The sequence below is a fragment of the Triturus cristatus genome, chromosome 2_1, assembly GCF_964204655.1.
Source record: "Triturus cristatus chromosome 2_1, aTriCri1.1, whole genome shotgun sequence".
Lineage (NCBI taxonomy): Eukaryota > Metazoa > Chordata > Amphibia > Caudata > Salamandridae > Triturus > Triturus cristatus.
The window spans coordinates 1,124,828,047-1,124,850,230 of record NC_140581.1 but is presented as its reverse complement, the minus strand read 5'-3'; the positions used below and the strand labels follow the sequence as shown (position 1 = coordinate 1,124,850,230).

At 41.7% G+C, this 22,184-nt stretch overlaps 1 protein-coding gene across 3 annotated transcripts in view; it reads left to right on the top strand.

Moving 5' to 3' along the window:
• Window positions 1–22,184, top strand: part of AFF1 (ALF transcription elongation factor 1) — a 957,397-nt gene that overhangs the window by 829,588 nt on the left and 105,625 nt on the right. For all 3 annotated transcript variants that reach the window (XM_085636540.1, XM_085636541.1, XM_085636542.1), the window contains 3 exons: window positions 10,723–10,777; window positions 11,172–11,209; window positions 18,033–18,189. In XM_085636540.1, the coding sequence (XP_085492666.1) occupies window positions 10,723–10,777; window positions 11,172–11,209; window positions 18,033–18,189 (250 nt within the window). The remainder of the gene's footprint in view (window positions 1–10,722; window positions 10,778–11,171; window positions 11,210–18,032; window positions 18,190–22,184) is intronic.

Sequence of the window (22,184 nt, the reverse complement as noted above, 5' to 3'; positions counted from 1 at the left end):
TGGGGTAGTGGTGCCACAGTAACGTGGCACTTGCAATAGGTTACACAATAAAATTGAACCAGGTACCTCCCATCAAGACATAATCAAAATTTAAAATTAAATATCACCATATTTCCCTTGAGCTTGAAACTTGGGTCCTGGCACGAAACAGCATGGATGTGTGGGAAGAAATCCTACTTTTAAAATATTTTCTGTGGTGATGTGGGTAGCTTCCTAAGTGTATAACCATATTTTCAAGCATCACCATGCATCCTTCGCTACCCTAACAGACACTGCCTACTTAGACTGTGGTCCCACCTGGAAACTGGCTTATGTCTAGACTACAATGAATTCACAAACTATAATTCCATGAGGCTTGTGCAGTTCTGATGATGATGATTGTTTACTTTGAAATGTCTCTAGGTGCTTGAACAATATATATCATTATTACAGTACTGAATTGATTGGCCTCTAAGTGATTAATAATCCTTCTGATCTTGCCTGCATTCAGATCTGCGACCTGCACATCACTGGTTGTGCTCTCGGTGGATTGACTACCCTATAAGAAGATAATGACTGTGACATGGGTTTGTGTGTTGCTATATGACATGCAACTTCCAGTTCTTTTTTTTTTTTTTTAAACTTTATTGTGCAAAACAACATCATTACAAATATGGGCCTACAACCACAAGGGCCGGCCGCTAGTATATGCAAATCAATTGCTTGACGTCACAAAGCAGCGACTGATCCCCAGAGGTCCAGCAGAATTACAGGATATATTCTCTGCAACTCAGAAGATAGGCAGGATACCAATATTTTAAAGTTTAAGAAAAGTAACAAACAGAAAAACAATTAAACAAGACTCAAGGCGAGAAACATTCTAAACGGTGTTGAGCTCCGATGGGGGGGGGACCTGTCATACCAGGTAGAGAATCAGGAGGACAATAGAGATGACCAGGGCAACTTCCAGTTCTTGTGTACTGTTGAATACATATTTGAAACTATTAACTATACACACTCCTCTACTGATTAGTCGGTTTCGTAAGTTATTGGTGCCCAGAAAAGATTTTGTTTATGGATTTGACTGTGTCACTCAAGGTATATATTTTTATGATGCTTTGCAAGCACCATGGCAATACAAGCTACACTCGAACGATATACACCAACGATATCTTCCCACCTCTGGAGCCTTAGGTATATTGTATATCAATATTATCTGAGGTTCTTTTTAGCACTTCTATTAAGTTTATTTTCTAACCACATTTCCTTTATCAAATTGACACTTTTCTAGTTCTGTAGTGTAGTGATGCGAGGAATATGCTGGACCTCCTGCTTGTTAGCTTTATGGCTATCTTCAGAAAGGGAAGTTAAGGTCATCAATTCAAGCATATGTTCAAATAATACTCTGTTTCATGAAAAATATCCATTGCTGGTTAGTTTAAGTGCTATTTTTCCTTTCCACCTTATTTTGAATCAGTGGTCTATGAAGTGAATACATTGCACCACTACCCCAGACTCAAGTTCCCTTAAACGTTTTTGAAAGGCAGAACTTTCTAATTTAAAAAGTACCAGTTCAGCCACACACACGAGCCTATGTGTATGCCTCATGGCGTAGTGTACTATTACATTAATGAGATTAATTAATTTTGGTACATGATGGAGCTGCCCAATTCTGTTCCTCTTTGTTACAAAGAGGTATGCAGAGTCCGGGTCCACTGTCTCTCAGTCGCAGTTAATGGGAGAACTGTTGTGCAAGGTTCATTTGACTCTTGCAGGTAAAACTAAAAGAACTAAGGGTGAGGCTCAGAAGACGGAATGGGTCTTCTGATTTATATAGCACTTATTTTCTTAAAGTCTCTTTACTGTTTAGCACTTTACAGGCCAGTGGTTGCCACTGAAGCTTCCCTTTGAGGATTGCAGGACTTGTGGAGGAATCCTCTCTCTTACATAATTAGGCAATACCTGCATCTGGCAGTAGAGATGGTGGCTTCCAGCCAACTCTTGACTGGTCTACTCATAGATGACGGACCTAATTCTGGAGAGTTGTCTGTGATAAGAACTCCAGAAATCTGTGAACTTCATCTTTCAAAATCAACAGCCTACCCTTAAATTAATAATGTTCAACTCTTTTATGGCACAGTTTACCTGGATTTTGGAAGGCATCTACATGAGCCATCAGTTTACTAGTGCAGAGTCAGATTTACCGTATATTGGAAGGTGGGTCAGGAAATGCCATCAAATGACCGTCCGACTGAGCAAAGTCCAGCTTTGGAAGCGGCATCTGTGGCCAAATGAAAGAATGTATGCAACTAGCGTCCAAGTGACCTCTCACTATTTTTTCATTTATGCTACATGACTTATTATGGCTTTCCCCCATTGCTGTAATGGGGGGGGCATGTTGTTTAACAGAGGTTTCTCCTTCACTTCCTAAGCTAATGCAGCTATTAAGAGCATGTTTATCTGAAAAAGTGACTACATATGCAACACACAAACATAAACTCTCGGGTCTGAGCAACTTTAGAACTAGAGCATGAAAGGAGAGATACTATAGTCAAGCTGTGTCTAAAATGACAGTGAACAAATCAGAAAGGAAAGGAATCCCTTTGAGGATGAATGCCCTCACTCACCCGAAGGTGACATGCTTCATCATTTAGGCTTTCTCCTCTCAGTGGGAAAACCTAGTCCCACTGAGGGCTACAACCACCGCACTGAGAAGTGGGAGCTCAGGGATGTTTTTGTTTAAGATTTTAGGATACTCAGATCCCAAAGATGAGCACTAATGTGAGAAAATGATTTTTATTGACTCATTAGCCCTGCCAGAGATAAAAAACAGTGCAAAGCAGTTACTATTGAAAACTGCTAGATGACAAGGGTCCTCCTCCGGTTGCAATCTCTGTACATCGACGGAGAGAGCGGGGCTCCCTTCCCTGAGTTGTAACCAGGTTGAGGTGGGCTCACTTGTCCCACAGATTGGACAAGTTCCAGCGAGATTGTATCCGCTAAAGCATTAACTGGTTTGGTCTTTTTTTCAAACTTTATTTGCACGTGTGTAACACTTTCTAGCAGCAGCTTTGTTTTTTGGTCCTGATGAAAGCCACACATACTTTTGAGATGGTCATTGGCTGAAACATGTTGACCCTTGTCATCTAGCAGTTTTTAATAGTAACTGCTTTGCACTGTTTTTTATCTCTGGCAGGGCTAATGAGTCAATAAAAATCATTCTTTCAATAGCGCTAGCCAGTTTTAGCTCACACTTCACACACATTTGAATTTCTTTGCGCTGCGCCCTCTTCTCACATTAGTGCTCATCTTTGGGATCTGAGTATCCTAAAATCTTAAACAAAAACATCCCTGAGCTCCCACTTCTCAGTGCGGTGGTTGTAGCCCTCAGTGGGACTAGGTTTTCCCACTGAGAGGAGAAAGCCTAAATGATGAAGCATGTCACCTTCGGGTGAGTGAGGGCATTCATCCTCAAAGGGATTCCTTTCCTTTCTGATTTGTTCACTGTCATTTTAGACACAGCTTGACTATAGTATCTCTCCTTTCATGCTCTAGTTCTAAAGTTGCTCAGACCCGAGAGTTTATGTTTGTGTGTTGCATATTACGTATTAGGGGAATGAAACTTCTCGCAGGTCTTTAAATCTGTTCCCTTGGACCCCCTTATCCATTTTGTGTGTTATAAAGTGACTACATATACAACCCCTAAATCTTCAACATTTACTTTATCACTTTTACATCACTACAGCAGTAGTACCTACATTACTATCGCATTGTTGTCTTTACATTTTCAATGCAATACCATCTTGAATTCACCTAACCATACCCATAAATGTTGAACAACAAAGTATATGTTGACAGTGTAAATGCGACTATGTAAAGGATCGGTATTGTGTTTCACCGTTTCTAGCTTTGGAGAGATCTTCCCTTGTCACACCTTCCTCACAAAATCATTTAGAAATTTGCATTGGTAATTTCAAACTGAGCTATTGTGGTGATATGTACGCCGGGCTCCTGAGTCCAGAACAATGAGCTGGCCTGATTTAATTGGAATCACCAAGACATTTCAATAACTTCCCACTAGAGACAAATTGGAGTTCAAGACCCGAATGCTACCTCTCGGGCATACCCTGTTTAACTCCCCGAAGTGTTCCTCCCTACTAGCCGTCCGTGCACTGGATGCCAGTCACTTACATTGTACTTTCCAGCCAAACATCCATATATAAACATTTTGTTTATCAGATCCCTGCACTCAAAGGGCTTTTCAGTATGGAAAATCTTGGGACACGTTCTGTAGCATCTTGATGACTCATCCTTTGCAGTCGTTCTACAGCCCCAACAACTTGGAATCTTCCCTGTCCATATGCATGGCCATCCATTTCAAGGCAGAAGGAGAACCCTCATCATTGGTTAATTAGCTTGGCTGGTGCGCTCTTTGCTAAGATTCAGCTCATCAAGGTATCACACCAAACGTGTATTGCCTAGGCTGTAGCACGCAAGGTTATCGCTTGACTCTGTGTGCCTATATGTTTAACTCCATGTACCTCTCTTATCTGAAATATAGGCACTTTGAAGTTGTAATATGTATATTGCAGTAGTCAACGAAAATACTAATAAGCAAAGACCAGACACTACCCGGAAATCATAGACGATTCTACAGTTTACAGAGGCACACAAGTGAGGGGGAAATGTATGTGTTTCTTTAAGCTATCGCATACCAAGCCCAGACATCCTGGCATCTTGAGGTCCCTCTCTGAGGTTCACTGCCTGCTCAAATATCTGGAAGCTCTGACAAACCGGTCTAGCACTTCATCCTTTGTGCTCGCTTTAGTTTGTATTATCAGTTGTTCCATGCTCGCGGCTGTCCCTCCCCTCCAATTGGTTTACATATTTTTAAGCAGCTAAGCTACAAAGTTCCCAAGAGTTTGGGGTAAACAGCCGCCCACACGTCTGTGTGTGTTCCTAATCAGGTAAACTGCTAGTATTACATCACTGGCCCACAGTCGCTTTAGACAAAACCTTACTGTTGAAATTCATGTTTTCTCCAGGCAGAGAATAAAATGTGAGTAAAATGTTTATCTACCTGTTAGTTACATGCCATTTTGTCATTAGGTTTATTTGTATTTTTACTTCTTGTTGCTTGTGATTTTATTTTATATTACTTTTTTCCCCCTTTTCTGTTTTTGCATCTCTCCTTCGTCCTGGCCATGAAATGATAAAAACTCTTCTAGGGTGTAAGCCACACTGATGGAGAACCCTGGCTGTTCTTGTATGTAGAAACACTCGGCTTTATAGTAGCCGAAATATCAGTCAATTTATGTCACTGATATCGAAATAATTTAATATATTGGGCTCTAGGGCAACCAGGCGGAGAAGTCCCAAGGTGTCAAGTGACTCCAGGTGACACAGCCTAGACGAGTGAAATTTCTTATTCACTCACGATCCTTTTAAGGAGGGACAAAAGTGAGTGGGTGCTGTGGGACAGGTGTTTGAGTAATGTAAAATACCATTAAAATTCAATTCATTACTTCGGCACCAACAGAATTGATTGTTAGCCACTGCATATTTTGAAACAATTGATTTCTGCTGCCTTGTAGATGGGAACCGAGACGTAAAATGAATTTGTTTTTGTTTCATCTGGCGCAAGTAACCAAGCCATAAAATATTCAAGATAATGCATTATTCAGACACCATGACCAGGCATGTCCCTGATTTCAAACCATTGCTGTGCTTTAACTCTTAAAAAATTATGTTTAAAGGCGACTTCAGTACAATAACTTCCCTTCTCATCTTGTGTCATAACATAGCATTCAGATTGGAAAACGACTTTTCAAAAAAACAAGATTATCAGAGACTGTCCAACCTATGAGAAAGGGTACATACAGGGAACCATGCACAAGGGCAGTTTAAGGTTCAGGTGCATACTGCAGTAGAGCGTGCCATGGTGACCCAATGGGAGCAATGGTGCCACCTGTACATCATAGTAGAAAACTGTGGAATAAAACAGCAGTTGCGTTGGCAGAATCTCTAAGGGCCTGGTGCCCAAAAAAGGCAACCAGATCTTTAAATACGTTTCTGACTTAACCTGCACTTTGTATATGAGCCTCTCATACTAAGCCGTGGAATACATTTTTAGTGTTGTTCAATTTCATTCATAATTTAAACGAAGTGAACGATTTTGCGGGAGAAGCTTTATTAACAGAGGAACCATTGTTAAGTTAATGTTTGTGTCTGATACTTTTCTCAGATATAAAGTACATAAATCTGTTGCCAAGGAACTTGGATAAGGGATGTCTAAATGCACCATTAGCACTACGGTTTGCACATTCAGACCTTTGATATTGAGGGCCCGATTTTTATATTTTTTTAAATGTGGTAAATCTGCAACCACAGGGTTATTTTTCTCATGGAGAAAACCATTCCTCTAGAGACTCCCCACATTTGGGTTTTGTCCCCTACCTTGAAAAGGAACTTACTCTTGCACTTGGAAGAAGTAATTCTGTTTGAGGATGTAAATGCAACCAAGTGTTGACTAAATCAGGCTCATGTATGATTTTGTTTACTTTGGTCAGCGGAAATCCAACTGCATGTTTTTATTAGGCCTAAGAGGTGACCTCTGTTTGCGGAGTTTTTTGCGCTCTGCAAAGCTCCTGGAGTTACGAAAAACTCTGCTTTGCATAGCAAAACGGAGTTTTTTCCTCTCTCGTGCGAACCAATGGTAAGTTGGCGAGCGCGATCGAACAAAATCCAACGTTAGACTGCTTCCCAGCGGATGGTCGCTACCGCTCGTGTTGAGAAACCTTCCGTTCGCGTTGAGGAAACTGCTGCTCGAGTAGAACTTCTACTCGAGCGGCAGAAAGAAGCAGGGCCCTCTTGTGCTGCGCATGATGCCATTCACACTGATTTTACAGTGCAAGACAAAAACCGGGCACTAAAAATCAGTGCGAACGGCGCGAGAAAACGCACTCTGCCGCTTGCAGAACACCCGCAGCTTGGAGGAGTCTTTTTTGTCACTTAAGCAGAACTCCGCGAACTCTGCCCAGGCCTAGTTTTTATCCCGACTGAAGATACAATGTTTGCAGGTGAAGCTGAAGGCACGCTGCCTGAAGAATACAGCCTTCTACATGACTAGGCTATCTTTCCTTTCTCGCAAACTGACCCTCTGTAGACTGGCAGGCCCTTGTGTTTCTGTTCTTTGCTGTTAGTGGAAATCCCACAGTTCAGACATCTCAAAACTTGAGTCGGAGCCTTTCAGGGGCCCGGCCCCAAACAATGAACCCACTCCCGCTCAGTCTTCGACATATTGTAAAAGCAAACCATTTTAAACGTGCACGTAATGGCTGTTTTTAGAGCCACTTTAGTCTGTTTTTCTCTTCTTGTGCTCCCCGTCTCTTCTTTTCCGTTTTATTTCCGAGCGCAAAGATGTTGAGGTGTAAATCAGGGCCGGACTGGCCGTAGCGGGCACCGGGCAATCCCCCGGTGCGCCGCACGGGTGGGGGCGGGTTTTGGGCCCCTGGAGGCCGTTTTTGTGATAGGGCCGGTTTTGCAGCATAGCTGCAAAATCGGCCCTGTAACAAAATCGGCCAAAAGCCGGCCCTGGCAACGAACTCGGCGGCAGGAGGGGGGGCGGCCGAGCACTTTGCCAGGGCCGGTTTTGGTTCCCAGTCCGGCCCTGGTGTAAATAGTAATGTTTTTTTTTTTCATTTACTTCCAACGTTCTGATGCAGACAATAAAAGACAGTGCAGGCCTTACTTTTACTTTCTTGCTTTCAGAAATCTCTGTCGGTGCTACCCTCGCAACTTTGGTCTCCTTCCTAGACCGTAAAACATATCCGTCTGTCAGGCAAAGCAAGGGGGCACAGTGTAGAGTCCTCGCATAAGACACCTGACGCATCTATATTGTGGACCTAAGTGTTGTGCACCACCAGGGACATACTCCCCCGGCAGATCCCTGTGAACAATCAGATTTATTGAACATAATAATTGCTCGTTACTGTTTGCTGTAATTAGAAAATATTTAAACAGATGTGGGGAGTGGCAACAAGATAGGAATTTTGAAAACAAAGGACGTCTGAGACCAAGTAAAAGCCTGTGTATTTTGTGTGCTTCTTTTGTGCGTTTTAGGGTTGCAAGTGTTCTGCAGTAATTGATTGTTTTTCTTACCTTCAGTTAGTATCTAAATTAGGCAGTAATGTGGGGGGAAAGTGCTTGCTATTCGTGTTAGGCTGCATTCAGTGCTGTTTCTTAGCACAAAATGCATCCTCACATTCATTTTGGATCGGAGGGTGCATTTTGCTCTAAGAAAATAACGCTAAATGTCGGTAGTAATTGGGGGAAAATCCTACCCAAAGTGTTCATTTATAGTGAGTGGCTGCTCATGCTCGCTGTACATGTTTTTTCCCATTTACCTTTATTTCTAGTACAACATGCATCCCGTGTTCCGGGGGCATTTTTTCGCTGAAAAATAATGCTAAATGCAGAATTGCTCTTCTCGCATAATTCAAGCTTATTCTTGCCGAATTCTTAGGTAATTCTACAGGATTATGCTACACGGAATTGCACATGTTAAGCCCCCCTAATCTAAATACGCTAGGTTGTAACTTCTAGAACGGTAATGTACCGGGACAGGTAATGTTGCATGTTGAAGCACTTTATTAGTTTTAGATTTAGGGACATTTGAATATAAGTAACTTTAAGCTTCAATCTTAAATGTGTATATATTTTACATATTCTCATCAGTTGCACCTCTCTGGACTCCTTATCGAACATTTAACAATTGTTTTGAACTCCGATGAGGTTTAAAAACCTCTTTAAAGTGTTAAAGTCTGGATTGTGCATCTATGCCTATTTCCAGAGTTCTTGATTAGGTCGTTATGGAACATATAACCTCGAGGGTCATCCTGATGGGAGACTGAATATTCATGACACCTTTTTGACATGTTCCCCAAAACGTCACCAAATGTATCATGGGTAGGGTTTTACACCTGGTCTAAAATACTTTCTGATTGCATGCATGAAATAAATTCAATTGTGATGTAATGAAAAACGGATTTAATGAGCACACTATTGTCTAATGAGGCGTCCTGGCTCTGGTACGAAGCATATGAAAACAGTAGAAATGCAAAAGTGACTTGTTACAGCACCAGAAGCTACAAACAAAGTTGGTGAGAAAAAAGCAATTTTTTAATGTTTTTCTAAAAGGCAACAGCTGATTAAAAGTATGCAGATTAATTGGCAATGAAATCCTTGTTTTTGCTACAATGACCAACAAGGCACTGCCACTTCTGGGAATACGTCGAAACCTTGGGCTTAAACAACATGGGATTCAGAGAACCTCAGTGCACAAGCCGAATTGTAATGACAAAACATTTTCTGAAGATATCAAGAGCTCAAACTTAGGGCAAGTTAAAAAAATACTATACAAAGTGCCTTAAAAGTAACCTGGTTGGCAGCTGGTAGCCAAGGCAGGAAATTCAAGGCAAATGGGGAGTGCGGAGGAAGCTGAAGAGGAAGCCTGGCAGCTAGCTGCATTAAGAATTCCCTGCAGCCATTGCTTCAAGCAACTTGAAGAGTCAAAAACAGAGAATTGCAACAGTCCAGCCGGCTAAGCATAGACTCCTAGCCACCAACAGACGCATCTGTGGAGGAAGAAACAAAATAGTTTTGCATAGAACTCCAAAATAAAAAAAACACATGGAAGACAGCTTATTGACCTGACTGGTTAAGAATGTATCTGATTGAATTGAATTCAATTGGAAACTAATATTTTGGACTGAAGAAAGCGGTGCCGGAACAGGGCCCAGTTATGGAGGCCAGAAACCTCCAGGTATTTCCTATGCTGAATTCTGACAAGAGAGGGAAAGGACTTGTGTCATGTCCAAATTGAATTTTAACGAGTTACTAGTCAACCACCAAGCCCCCAAAAAATGCACTTCTGAAAGCTGAGTAGAGTGTCATGTATTTGAAAAAAATACAACTTTTGAGATTTGTTTGCATAACTCGCATAACCTTAAATTTTCCTCTTCAAACAGTAGATACATTTTTGGCCCATAAGATCCTGCACTTCCGAAACTTTAGGTTTCAAGGTGAATTGACGTATCATGGGGAACGTTACCAGGAGTATAAGATTGGCCAGTCCAAGTTTTTCGCCATCTTTCCTGGCATATATCAGCAGATTCAGAACCATTTCTGGTTTTCAGAGTGACTGGACTACACACAAGGAAGCACTTATGTGACTAAACTGTGTGAAAAAATTGACATAATTCCACACAGTTCCCTCGTCTGTTTTCTATGTTTTTGAGCTCTGTCTATGAAATCATTCTGTGCTCCTCAGTGAATGCAAAATTATAGACCTACTTCTGAGTTTGTGGACTGTCCTGGCTATTCAATTTTCAAAATCTGTTCATATAAATCATGGGGAACATATAGATCTGCAATGGTCAGTGTACATGGCATAGCTCAGAAAACCAGCTGTGTGTGTCTCATTAAAGAATCACGTGTCTTCTCTGTGGGATTTTAATCCAATTATTGAGCTCCATATCAGATATCAGAGCGACATCTGAATTGAGTTTTCTTGAATGCTCAGGTACTAAATATGTGTATTCTCTATTTTGACGTGAAATTTTTATTCATCAGAGTGGGATGCTCTAAGCCCTTTATGGTCCAAAAATCGTTCTGCATTAGAGTTCTGACTTTAAACAGCCATGAAGCAAAAGAATGTTTTCTTTTCTCCATCTTTCCAATTAGAATGCTTGAGGATGATCTTCAGATCAGCGACAGTGAAGAAAGTGAGCCGGATCAGGTCTGTACCCAATGTCTGTACTATTCCCAGCCATGTAAGCGTGAATGCAACAAAACGCATGCATAATCGTTTGCACAAATAGGGGATGTGTAATAATGGGCGCTGTAATAAGAGGCTGAATTACTAGACACGTCTTGATGCTGTTCTGGTTGTGGAGGATCCGTGCAATGTTTTCAGTTGTTATCTAAGTGGGCTCAAGGAAGGTCTCCATGTGTTCGTACTGAGAATGCCAGATTTCATCACGTGGTTAGGTCTTAGTCCTTGGCTCGGTTTCATAGTTCATGGCTGAGTGTAACTGCCCAACCTGACGACAGTACAGCTGCTTACTATGATGTTGAAAATGTTTATGACTGTGGTAATTGTTTAAGAAGAATTTCTCTGTTTACATTCTCAGGTCTCTGAAAAGGAACCCCTGTCTTCTGCTCCACCAAGGTATGTCTTTTTTTTTATATATATGCAGGCATGCAAATCTAAATATTTTGTGGGGCTCTTAGGAAAATACCCATGTGCACTGTATGAATTGCCCACATTTTTATTTTATTTTAGATTTATGTAAATAGTGACAGAGAATAAAATTATCAAGATGGAACTTAAATAACACAAAGCTGCCTTAAGGACACAAATGCAAAGTACACCTCTTACACCTTGGCATTCCGATTTTAGTCATTGCACCTCTACTCCTTCACTGGAGGGGGACATTCAAGTAAAAGCATAAATATCAGCACTTTCTCTAGCCTTGGTGTTTAATTCGGTCACCCTTGCCAAGTGAAAGAGTATTTTGAGTAGGTGTGTACAGTTTGTTGAAACCTGTCCTGACAAATATGTTAACCTTCTGCTTTAAAGACCAGCCAAGTCCTAGTATCTGCAGGGAAGCCAGCACAGGCTGTGACCCTATAACCTGTTTTTGAGATTCAGATAGGACACATTCACACAAATATATACTTGCTAGCTCTCAGTGGTATTCCTTTTTCATTAAAGTGCTTTGTATATGGTCTCACGATTTCAGATCTGATGTTAAAGGAACTTTTTGGGCACAGTTTTTTAGGTGTTTATATAGTTGCACCTTTATAGATTACCAAGTTTCAACTGTAATACTTGTTTAATGATTAATGCTGTATGTCAACACTTCACTCCCTGTATATATTGACCACTTTTTAGTGATTTAGAAGTTCTTGAAAAAGCTATATTAAACAAAAGTATTACGTGACATGCGTGTGACCTTCCAAACAAAAGTACTGATGAGATCTGCGCTGAAAGAAGTATCAAAATAATAACATTAAGAAAACCAGTGCAAATGAGAAGGGAAAGCAGCTTGAGTCAGAGACATATTTCACATTCCTGTAAAGTAGACGAGTACCTACATGTTTCTGCATATCAAATAACGCTAAAGTGTTCTGTACCCTGATCAGAAATATATTAGCTTACAGGAAAGGAAGGACAGCTGGTCTTTAAAATGGTTTTCAGCATGAGTCTTATGATGGTCATTTTCTTCTTAGACGTCCACAAAAACAACTGAACGGAACGAGGAACGCTATTGGTTCCACCGACTGTTCCACCTGGGGGGAGGCATCCACCCCTTGCAAAACATTTTTATCATAAGCCACAATACTGCATTCTGAGACCCTGTGAGCTTTGATTATGGGTTTTATCACTGTAACCTCTGAAGGAATTAATGAGTGTTTTTTGTAGAGTGTGGAGAACTACCTAAGTAGGTGTCCTGGCACCGAGCAAAAGAAAACGAGGTCAGATACTTAATCCTTCACCAAACTCCTGAGAGGGAAAACAACCATGTTTTTAGGTTTTCTAAATTGAATTTATCCATACTGCTCCCACAATGATAGGGGAAGGTTATTCCATAATTTGACTGCCAAATAAGAAAAAGGCTTTGTCTCCCATTCTCTTTCATCTAAAAGCGGGGAGCTGAAACAATCGTGCTTTACTACTCTCAGGATTGTAGTGCTGAAATCATTCTCTGATATTTAGGGCCAACCTCATGGTATATATGATGTTCCAGAGTCAAAGATTTATACTGGATGCGCTTATGCACAAGCAGCCATTGTAACTGTCCAAGATGACCTGATAGCAGCGATTGCTTTGGAAGCTTCAAGATCAATTGCGCTGCCACATTCTGCACCACCTGAAGTCTGTTAATCAAGGTCTTGGGGAGACCGAGATAGAGGCTGTTAGTGTAGTCCATGCACGAAGTGGTAAGAGCATGTGCAACTGTTTTCTGTGCTTCCAAAGGCAAGAGATCTAGACATTTTTGCAAAGTCCACAGCACATACCTGTAGTATTAAGAACTTGCTGGCTGAATGACAAATTATTGTCAAATCTCACCCCAAAGTGTTTTACTACAGTTGCAGGGGGTGAGGGATCGGCAGCCCTTCTGTCCACATTTCATCAAAGGTAAAATGATTAGCTTTCCCAAGGACCAACATTTCTGTCTTGTCTGAATTACCCTTCAGGTAACTCTGTTACATCCTCCTGATAACCTGTGATAGGCAGCTTTTAAGAGTTGCTTCTGAAGTACCAGATGAGGATCTATCCATTGATAAGATGATTTGCGTATTGTCTGCATAAGACACTAACTTGATCCCAAAAGGTTCAATCAACGCAGCTAAGGGGGCCATGTAAGCCTTGAAAAGCTTGGGGCGCAAGAAAGATCCTTATTATTTGAGGAATAATGGAGCATAGCGACCGTTTGACCCCCCCTTCCCCCCACAAATCTTTGTAGAAGTAGAAGATGGAATATTCTGTCTAACACTGCCAACAAATCTAATAGAATGAGGTCAGCATTCAAACCTCTGTCTAAGGTGATCTTTAGATACTCTGTAACTTCTAACAGGGCAGATTCCGTACTGAATTTAAGTCTAAACCCTGACTACAGGGTTGTAGGAATCCTGCCATTTCCAAGTATTCAGGCAGCATTTACTAGCTATTCCAGCATCTTAGACAAAGCTAGTAATAAAGATATGGGTAAAAAATAATACCCCCGGGTTGGCAGAAGGTTTTTTCTATAATGGTGTCATCTTCGCCTGTTTCCAGAGTGATGGCGCCATCGCTGTAGTCAAGGAGTTATTAAACAACACATTGACCACAGGATTAAGAACCTCATACCTCTAGCCAAGACCTTAGGAGGACATGGATCTGCTGGGGATCCAGCCTTTAAAGTCTCTATTCACTTTTTCAGTTTGCGATGAGTTCTTAAAAAATGGACAAAGTATTGTTTTTTTTTTTTATGGAAGTTGCCAGTTATTATATTCTTGATTATTTAAGTCAAAACCAGTTTGCAGATTTCTTACTATAGTCTCAAAAAAGTTTGACAAATTGTTACAAAGATCTAATGAAGGTTTATGTTACACGCCTTTGGCTGTAAAAAGAGTTTAGCTACTTGAAAGATCTCTTGTGACTTGTTCCTAGATTTATGGATTTCCATGGTGAACATGTTTGATCGGGTGGCCTTAATGGCCTTCCTGTATGATTTAAGAACGGCTTTATTTATAATTTTATTTTCTGCCCTAAAATTTCTTCTCCATTTCTGTTCTAGATTTTTGCACCTTTTTGTTTCAAAACCTTACTGCATAGAAAACCAGGAGCCGTATTTATTTTTCTATGAGCGGTTCAATATAAAGGAGGTGCTAATTTACTCATGGAATTATCCAACCATGAGAAAATGCTTTGACAGTCAACTTCCATGTAACCTGTTAAGAGAACTTTGCAGATTATGAATTAAGTCCAAGTCATCCATTTAATTCCACTTCCGTATGCTGGGGCAAGCGTCAATTTTTTCTTTCTAAATTACCTTTGACATCCTACCAGCTAAAATGTATTAATCAATGATCTGTCCTGGACAATTCAACAAATTATCCTATTCTTAGTGTATATTGATTAATGGCAATCTGAACTAATGTGTCCTACTGAATGTGTAGGCGCTTGGACTAATTGATTCAAATTTAAAGCCACAAATGTATGCAAGATATATATATCTGCAACGAGAGCTCTTCTACAGCCGGAGTCCTTGTTGGAACCATTCTTTTAAGGTTTTATTCACCTGCAGTTGAAGAGCTAGAGCTATAAGGTGCTGCATTCATGGTAACTGCCTGTGATGAGTAGATTTACTGGAGCTGAATCTTTCCATGGGTAGATGCAGTATTTGGTTAGTCAGAGTTGCTCCTCTATAGCATAATAGTCCTGAGATGTAACAATGCCATGAACGCTTAAGTTCTTAAATGACAAACACCCAATATGAACAGTCATTTGCGTTGCCTGTGATATATCTGTGTGATGAGTCCATTGACATCAATACAGACCCAGAAGTAAGGTCTTACCAGCCCTAAAAACCATACAACAGACCTTTCCAAGGTCCCCCTGTCCTAGAAGGAAAAGGTGCTTGCTGAACCATCCCACATTAGACACTCCTGTTTGGTAGCACTTTTGTTTTGTTCTCTTTCGAACTTTTGTTCTTTCCTTGAAAGTCTAAATATATATATAAAAAGTGATGGGTAATGTTGTGCAACACACAGACAAGATAGATCTGAGGGCACTATATCCTGCAGTTAAGATACATTTCAAAGCGATCTACAGTGAAAACTTGCTTTTTTTGTAGGCGGCCTGAAGTTGCGCATTCTGGTCGAGGGACCCTTTGTTTTTTTAGCCATTTGTAACACCGCTAGAAGCCCTCCTGAAGCTTCGTTGATTTGCTTCCCATTGGGAGAACTTAGAGAAGCAGAACCCCCATGACCAGCCACTAGCACAACCTCTTTGAACATGCTACATGCTAAATGTGTACCCTGATATTACTTTCGTATTTGCTCATTGCTTTTCAGCTCATGCATGCTTCTTTAGTACCCTGGGCTCAAGTGCCTTGGGTCGTGACGGAAGGGTTCATGTACCCACACCTCCATCACAGATCTCCTCCAGAATACTGTCTGCATCCAAGACTGGATTTGTTGGGGATATAAATGTTAGCTGTTCTATTCCTCTGCCCTCTTCCTCCTTTCGTCTCTTGCTTCCATGTCGTTCTCTATTGCGTATCAAAGGGGCAGACAGACAGGCAGACAGGAGGGGCTTCCACTCCAAGACGCAGCAGTAACTTTTGGGTCTCAGCCAGTATCTGATGCATCGCCAGGTCCTGCAGTATCCATTCTCTTCTATTGAAAGATGCTGACTGCTCCGGGTCCGATCGAATAGGTATAGTTCGTTTCCTCTGATGCTGCAGTTCTCCAGGAAATATTGATTTGTGAAAGTGGACTCGTGGCCGAGCAGAACAGCAGCATTTTAACTGCAGTGATTAATTAGATGATAGTTCATATTTTTCTTATTACCTAATTGCAAGATTTCATACTTTTTTTGTTTTGTTAATAGGTAGAATGGTACAGCCGTCAACAATTGTCAACTCCGGTACAACCACAGAATTGAGTTTCTTACTTTGTGCAATAAATGAAAAATTGGCCGTGTTTTTTTTAATTGACCTCTCTTATTATAGAGAACATGCTTTTCTGTTACCCACAATTCTTTTAATTTGATAATTTCGTAAGAAGACTGCATCCTTTCTGGTGCAAACAGTCGTGATCAATAGAGGGTCTCAGCAGTTTGTGGTTCGTTGCACTGTGCCATTTACTTGTGTGAAGGTTCTAATAGTTCCTTACTGGACAGACAGCCAGTGCAGATCTGTCAGCAGCAGAAGCGCCTTCACACTTGAGGCCCGCAGTACTGCTAATTGCATTCACCCAGCCACCTCGCCCTGAAGGCCACTCTCTCCAGGTATTTGTCCGCCAAGCTCTTCACACTGTATAAGGCAGACACATTGATTTGCCTATGCTTGTTGCATGAGTTTAGCTGTACTTGAGGCACAGACATCTACATCAGGTCCTTAACCCCCTGAGCTATCCTAAAAAGTGATTTTTAACCAAGAAAGTAAGAGAAACCATGTTTACTATGGCATTTTTCATTGTGTACATCTTTGGGGAATAGTCTTAGTAAAATAAAGCATGTGTCCTGGCAGAGACCATCAACTCTGCTTCTCAAGACACTACACAATCCCTACGGAAAGGTGGTGGGAGGAATCCTTCAAGTGGCCCCCTTTCAATCCAAGGCCTATGAATATTCAAGAGAGGTGGGAGTATTGGGGCCCCTTACCACATTCTGCACGCGGGCCACATCATCGTGGTTTACGCCACTGATTTTAGTTGGTGCAAACCACTGCTTAGCGCGTTAGTATACTGCAGCTCTCCCCGTTCCTGGCCTGATATTGTGACTCAGGGGGGGCATAGAGAGAACTTCGGCATAGCTGAAATTCACCATAGGGCCCTATCTGGACATAGGTCAGTCAACTCAGAAAACAAATTATGCAACTTCTAACAGGTCATCAGTTGTTCTCTGGCACGAGCTGCACCATGGGGATTGCAATGTATGCACTGTATTTGACAACAGATCAAGTTCCTATATGGCTGATTCTCTCGTCTGCTTTCTGGCACTCTGCAGAGTAGGCGAAGGAGCCCCAGTTAGATGAAGGTGAGTCGGGTGAGTTTTCCTTGCCAGCAAGGAGCCACTTCAAATGAAGTCTTCATGTAACTGTTTCACTTGTCCAGGCGGAAGTGAATGCCTGCCTGTCTGTCCGAGCGCTCTGGCACGTGGCTTGTGGCACGTGCAGAATGCCCTCTTACAGGCCTCAATTCACAGCGTCAATGTACTCAAAACCCTTTGTCAAATTAGTAATTAGGCTTGCAGCAAAATGCGGCTATTGGTTCAGCACCACATAAATACTGGCAAATAGGACTTGTGTGCAGTTCATCGTGACTTCTAAATAAATACAAAATATTTTTGAAAAAAAATTGATTGTGAAAGAAAATTGTACTTGTGATATTCCTTGTGTTATGCTGGCAAGTTAAAGGAGGTCTATCGAAAATGGGCTTTACTTTCCTTTGAGGGAAAAGTGCACGGTTAGAGGCTTGCTCAGTCGGTAAGTCCTACGATCATTGACGAAAATAAGAGGTGCCCATTTTGATGCACGCATGTACACAGCAACAGACTAAGAAACACGAGGCTTCTTTCACAGCCTGTGCTTTGAGAGGTTGGTCATTGCCGCCGAACTACAGCCGGCCGACACACTCAAATTCAGGGTTTCCCATTGCACATAATGATAAGGCATTTTCTGCGGGTGGCGGCGCGCGCCCGACACTTTAAACGAATTTCTTTCCGCCTGCTGTTGTGCTTCAAAAAGCGTTTCTAATTTTATCCCGCCGTTGCCTTGCAGCGCTCTGCAGTCCCAGCCCGGCAGCGTGGCCTCAGCACATTCCAGCAGTGCAGAGTCCGAGAGCACCAGTGACTCGGACAGCTCGTCGGACTCCGAAAGCGAGAGCAGCTCGGGTGACAGCGAGGGGAGACAGCCCCCGACAGCACCAGCGCCCAAGGTACTGCAGCAGCCAGCGGCTCCGCTTTGTGGGGAAGGGGGTCTTAATGCTGTTGTGTACGGATTGCAGGATCCCGGGATCCGTTCGAGTTCTCATGCAAGATGCTACACTGTTCTTTCCCTCCGGGTTCTGTTTTCCAGCCTGGGACAGTGGTCAGCACTTTCCCTCTTCGTTTTGCATTGGAAGCTCAGTGTCTTCAAATATATTACAATAAGGGGCTTGCCAAATAGCTCCAAAAATAAGTTTGGGACATGTTTGTATGCTAGAAACCAAAGTCAGGAAAAGACAGATTTAAAAGAACTTTTTGAGGTCGAGCCTCGGCAGCGCATGCGCTGCTCTGCTTGGCATGCTGTATTAGACCATGCGCTTTGAGCTCCGCCCATATTTTTTTATTGATTTGTATCTTTGTCCTTTGTAAATGCTGGCTTCTGATTCAATAATCGGCCTGTTCGTCCCTTGTCTTCCTTTGCAACCTCCCATGAGGACTGGCCCTTTTACTTCTGTTACACCATCTGTGTTATTTAGTCTGTTATGCACTATTTCTTTAGTGACTTTTGTTTTTCTGCAGGCACGACGTGCTTTGAGCAACATTCAGCGCGCCATGCACACTTTCACTTTCCAAACAGCCGGGAAAATGGCGGCCGCTTCTTTGGTATGCAATAGGTCTCGCATTTAGGAGAGTTTGAGCTATTGGCATTTTCAATGACAGTAGCGTAAACTCTCACAAATGAAACACCTATTCCGTTACATTTTTTTTGCGTGGCTTGTTTCCAGGCACCCCATGCCACGCTTGCACTTAATAGAGGCCTCACCTCTTTTTTTAGACGCAGCTTGTCTAAAGAAAGGGGCTTGCCTCTATTAAGTACAAGTGCGGCATGGGGCACTTGGAAACAAACAATATTTGCAATTCAATTGGTCTCGCATTTGCGAGAATTTAAGCCATTGACATTTACAGTGCCAAAAGCTCAAAGTATCGGTAAATGGGAGACCTATTGCATTGCAAATGCTTCTTTTATAAAGTGCACAGTTACCACTAGGGCATTGTTGCACTGAATAACATATGTTTATTGTTATCTATCTCACTAGTGCTCATTTTAGAGACCACTGAAGGATGAAAGGTTGAGTGGACTCACTGAGATTTGCAGCTGTGATCATGAGGTGGAGCACAGATTTTTGCAGTGTATGCACTAGCCGACAGAGCCATCGCACCCAGACACTTATGACCGTGTGAAAGTAATAATTGTTGAAAAGTATGATCTGTTGCGCTCAGTTAATGAGATCTCCTTGGTTACAGTTTTTATGTGTGAAGAATTAATTGCGTTCAGTGGATCTGGCCATGATGGAGTCACGTGACGTCCAGGCAGTGCATCAGTCCTTGCTCATCTTTTTACTTTCTTTGGTCTCTGAACCAGGCGTTGTGTGCAAGCTGAAAGAGACTGACCCACGTCAATCTGTCAATAAATAACTTATTCAAACTTTCACAGTATATATCTCAGCCTTCCTTTTGAAAAGACAAATGAGAATGAACATTCATTCCATCAGGTTAGAATGGCCAACCTTTCGAAAAGCACTACCAAGGCATAATACCAGTTTATCCTTCCCAGACTCAGTCCCAGCTTCCATGTCACTATCCCAGCCAACCAGCCTTTCTAAGAGTCTATCTGCTTTCCAGGGATTAGGCTTTTTAACATGGACGTCGATTCACCAAAGTTCTTGGGGTAACAGAATTGACGTCATATAACCTTTCACTGTAATGAAGACACAGGAAGTGACATCATATGACCTTTGATCCTGAATCATCCCAATAAGTGTTGTTGCATCATCTTAATACTGATGACATCTCAATTATTAACATTACGGAAGTTGCATAATTATTTCGTAATTAATAGTCTATATTCTTCCAGGCAGAACGAAGGGAGATGGTTTCTCTCCTCTGAGAACATTTTTTTTTTAAATTGACTCCATTAGTGCATTTTAACATAAGATTTTCACATGAATTTGCTAAAAAGCCATATGCTCTGAAAAGACACTCATTAAATATTCAAGTTGTTTCTTGGTGTGCCAAGCTAATGAAACTGACCTTGAGTTGACTCAATTATGTTTTTAACATTTTCAATGGGTGCCCCTTATGTCAAAAATTACGTCCATTGCTAAAGTCATCATTTTGCCACGGGGGCCCATTTTGCTCAAGCATTGCATACAATATGCTAGTTCCAGAATTTTTCTAATACTGCTTTCCATGTACTATTGGTCATCCTTATGACAAAAGTTATGTCAAATATGTCAAGGGCAATTTTTAGTCATGGATGGCCCCATGACATTGCCACAGTTGTAATCCCATAAGCCAAGAATGTCCGCCAGTGTGTGCACACTAGCAATTTTCCACAGGTGCTACCTATGCCAAAAATTTCCTCCAGTATGTCAGTGCCAACATTTTGCCAAGGGTACCTCTATAATCCAAGAAGCATGTCGGTCGGGTCCAACAGTAGATTTGTAAGCATCGTATACTCACATTCACTTGCTCACTCTCATCCTCTCATTAGCACTCACTTGCATACTTTTATTTTCATTCTGTCTCTTGCATTCACTCTCAACCCGAGTCGCTCATTCGGACTCACTTAAACATACTAATTTTAACAGACACACCCATGAATCCACATACATGTACATATGCTCTATGACACAAACTCACTCTCACCCACATGCCCGCACACAAAATACATTTTAAGTCATTTTCGTTTTTTTTTTTACGAGATGACAGTGAAGGTCCAGATCTTTGTGCTCCACTTTTTATTACACTAATAGTGAATACTAGACTATTATTTGCTATTAATGTAATGGAAAATGAGTAGAAAACGAGCTTGGAGCCTGTCTCTGAAAACAGGGGTGTTTCTTATAATGTGAGACACCCTTGCATTCTTGCCACTGCTTTTGCCACCTCTGAGGCCAGGGGTCGCACCTGTGACCCCTAAATGATGTCCATGGTTTTTCTCAGCATCATAGATTGTTTCTTGTCACCTAGACCGTAACAGTTAAATTTATCCCCTATCTTCTAAACTGTGGTGTGCTAAACCTAATATAATAGCATGTTGAGAATGGTGTGCTTGAACCCTTTGTCCATAACCACCTGGCCACAACCTAATCCGTAAGTTTGGTACTGCTATATTTACATATAGGTTTATTTAAACATTCTCTTTATTTTTAACAATATGCAGGCACCATTTCACACTTCCACCCACATTCAAATATTTGCCTTACGACGTACCTGCACAATATGCTAAACTATACTACTATATTCATATAATCTCCGTAGCAAAAGACCTTTAGGGGCACTTTTGCTTTCCTGAACAGAGAGTTGAATGGGCCTAAATGAGGCCTGCCTATACCCATATCCTTCCGAGTAGAGTTTAAGCTCTCGTCAGTCTGTACTGCACTCGGGCTGCATGTGAAATGTGGATTTGCATCCTTTCACAAGCTCTACCGAGTTAAATACTTTGGCATGTACAAATGGCTGTTTTGTTCTACTGGCCCATTTCCATAACCCCTTCAGCATTAAGGTTACAACTTATGAGATGCATTACTGCATCAAGTTCAGAAAGTTCTTCTATGTCCATACTTTAGGGGATGTTTTGTCTGCAAGGCAGTTGAATAAAGTATGTTTGCACAACAAAAGACTAACAATTCATTTACAGGCGTGTTATAATGACGAAGCTGCAAAAAATGGAAGATTTGCAGCTGCATAACTACCAAAGTTTGAGGCAAACATGCCCACCGAGGGAATCTCCTCCAGCTCAACCATCTGGGAACTCCACCGGAAATGGTGGTGGTGGGGCCTTGGTATGTGGGCATTGACGGTGTATCTCAACATTGATACATTTCTGGTGTCCACGTTTGGTGACAAAAATCCCACCATCCAACACTGGCATTAAATGGTATTTCACCAGGGGTCTCATGACCCAAGCAGATCCATCTGTGTAAATGCAGCCTTGGTGGTG